The sequence below is a fragment of the Galeopterus variegatus genome, unplaced genomic scaffold (assembly GCF_000696425.1).
Source record: "Galeopterus variegatus unplaced genomic scaffold, G_variegatus-3.0.2 Scaffold4781, whole genome shotgun sequence".
Taxonomy (NCBI): domain Eukaryota; kingdom Metazoa; phylum Chordata; class Mammalia; order Dermoptera; family Cynocephalidae; genus Galeopterus; species Galeopterus variegatus.
This window is the reverse complement of record NW_007730892.1, coordinates 61,897-64,605: the sequence shown is the minus strand read 5'-3', so window position 1 is coordinate 64,605 and position 2,709 is coordinate 61,897. Positions and strand designations below refer to the sequence as shown.

General features: G+C 59.5%; 1 protein-coding gene across 1 annotated transcript in view; it reads right to left on the bottom strand.

Annotated features, from left to right (window-relative positions):
- Nucleotides 1-2,212: 2,212 nt before the first annotated feature.
- The window catches only part of PDX1 (pancreatic and duodenal homeobox 1), a 5,318-nt gene continuing 4,821 nt past the window's right edge, over nucleotides 2,213-2,709 (bottom strand). Inside the window, exon 4 of the mRNA XM_008588345.1 lies at nucleotides 2,213-2,709. Within this exon, the coding sequence (XP_008586567.1) occupies nucleotides 2,533-2,709 (177 nt within the window). The 3' untranslated portion in view covers nucleotides 2,213-2,532.

Below are 2,709 nucleotides of genomic sequence, written 5' to 3'. Positions count from 1 at the left end.
GGCGGCCTGCGCCTCTTCCCCTGACCTCGCGGCCCGGCCAACGCGCGGCGCCAGATGGGAACGGGAGCCTCGGAGCGGGCGGCGGCTTCGGTCCGGGGCCCCCGAACGTCCGCTCGGCGCACGAGGACAAGTGTCAGCGCCGCCTCTGGCTGGGCGGTGGAGCTCCAGCGAGTCTCACGTGTCGGGTGAAAGCGGCTGCGAGAGCGCAGAAGAGTTTATTCATGAGGGAGGGCGTCGTGGAACACGTCGGCGGGCACGTGAGCAGGGACCGGACGCACAGCGACGGCGCGCGGATTGGCCGGGGCGGAGGGGCGGCCGCGGCCTGGTGGGACAGCCCGGAGCTCCAGGGCACAGCTCTCTGACTGCTTCCGGAAGTGACGATGGCGCCCACAAAACCACACCTGCCATCCGCGGAGGGTGGCTACTTTCTGCACACTTGAGTCACGCGCTTCACAGGCGCTCTTTGGTTTAAACCTCATCGCAGTTCCACGAGGTAATCTCCCTGCCTCCACTTTACAGGTGAGGAAACTGAGGCACAGAGAGCTCGAATAGTTTTATCGGAGTACTGGGCCAGAATTTGAGGGAGCCGGGGCTCGAACGCAGGTTTGCCGGACTCCAGAGCCCAGGCGAGGGTGCTGCAGCCGAGAGAAAGGGCCGGCGGGCACGCAGGAGGAGGCCTCCCTTCCTGAACGCCCTTTTCTTCAGAGGGGCGTTCTGACTCGATTTTTCTCCCTAAAAGAGCAAAACGAAACAAAGCAAACAACGGCAGCAGCAACAAAAAACGCCTTCGCCTCTCTCCGTGAAAGGACAAGAAAGCAAAACGCCTGAGGTAAGCCCCGGACTCGAACCGCGGGAGCGCTCTGGAGGGGCCCCTCGGAGAGCCGCGGGGAGGAGCGCGGCGGCCCCAGGAGCTGGAAGCCCACCGGGTCAGGGCACCTCTGCCCCCAACACAAGACACTCCTGGCTCCCGGTCTCAGGGAGGGGGAGGCGAAGGGCAGGGAAGGTGGGGGCAGGGAAGACTCATCCAAAGCAACGTTTTTTTTTTTTTGGAAGAGCCACGGAAAAAGGCCTCATCTGAGTCCGCAGCTTTGCGGGGAGAGGAGACTGGGCCGCGGTCCTGTGCGACCCCCTGCGGGCCACACTGCGTTGCCGGGCACGTTCTCCTTCAGCGTCAGCCAGCGGCACTCCGAATTCCCGCCGTCCCAGGCTATGAAGCAAAAACGGAAAATCCACCCGTTCATACGCTGCTCCAACTCAAAACCCAAGTGCGATGTTGCTTTAACTACCTGCTTTTCCTAGGTCTAATACCATAAAATAACGCCGGTTAAATTGTAAAATGAATTGAAAAATCATCTGCAGGAAATGTTTGAAACAAAGCGAGAATCAGTTTCCATCTCCTCCCATGTTATACATATTTATTATTTTCCACAAACGACCCGAACACAAGGCCCAGACCATGAAAGGAGGAGCTGACCTGGAAGCCACAGACCTGTTTCTAAAGATTTGTTAGGTCATTTAAAACTTTAAATAAAAATAAGGAGTTTTCCAAACGCTTCCATTACATGTTTTCACAATTTCTAAAGCTGTGGAAATCACACGGGCTCTGTAAATAGTTGTTTCCAAAGGGGGCCAGGCCACCTGTTTGCCTTAGCATTGTCTCCATGGCCCTGAGACCAGGAGCTAAACCCACATCCTGAACAGAAAGCTCCAGATGTCTTCGGTTTAGTGAACGCTCAGGGTCCCTCTTTCTCCCCCTCCCCTCATCCAGTTGGGTCTCGCTTTGTCCCGCTGGCAGCAGCATAGGACCGACTGGGGCACACAGCTGCTCTGCACTGCCCTACACCCCAGCCCCGCCGCTGCCCAGCCAGCCTTGCAGGATGCTCTTTCTCCAGGGGAAAGTGGTGGAAGTGGCTAGAGGAGCAGTAGGAGAAAGAAGGAGGAAGAGCAGGCGAAAAATGAGAAGGAAAACAGCGACGGGGCAGGGACAGGAGGGGGAGGCTCATTCTGTTCCCTGGGCATCAGTTTGATTGCGTCTTTGAAACCGCAAACGCTTTCTTTCGATTGTCTTTAAGCGTAAAATGGTCACCCAAGTGAGAATGGTTTGGTTCCTGGGCAGATGAAGGCAGGCAGCCCAGCTCGCCTGCTGTGTGGGGTGGGGGGGCTTTCCAGTGTGTAGTTTTCATTGTGTTTTCAAGAGGAGGTTTCTCTAAACAGGTCTCATGGCGGAGTGCTGGAGGTGGGGACGCGCAAGGGCGGCAGACATCGCCAATGCAATGGTATCCAGAAGAGGCCCCAATATGACAGAAACCAGTGTCCCTTCTCCTTCCGGAAGGTCTGCCAGTATCTCCTTGAGGCGCCTCAATTGGCACGTGCGCCTGGGAGAGCAGGTTCTCCCCTCCCGTCTAGGGGGGGGGCCCACAGTCCCTGCCCCATCCAACTGCCAGGGCCAGTCGTCCACACCTGGGGTCCTAGGCCCGCTCCCCTTCTTCCGAGAGCGGTCGAAGCCGCCCAGCAGGGAGCAGCCCCTGTCCCTCACCGGGGTTCCTGCGGCCGCCTGGCTGCGACGCTGGAGGGCTGTGGGGACGCGCTAAGGCCGGGCGGCAGGCGGCCCTCTCGGGCGGCGGCGGGAGCAGCTGGCGGCGCAGCACCCCCGGGGGGAGGCGGCGGCGGCCGGGGCAACAGCGCGTCACGCGAAAGCACGGAGGAGCC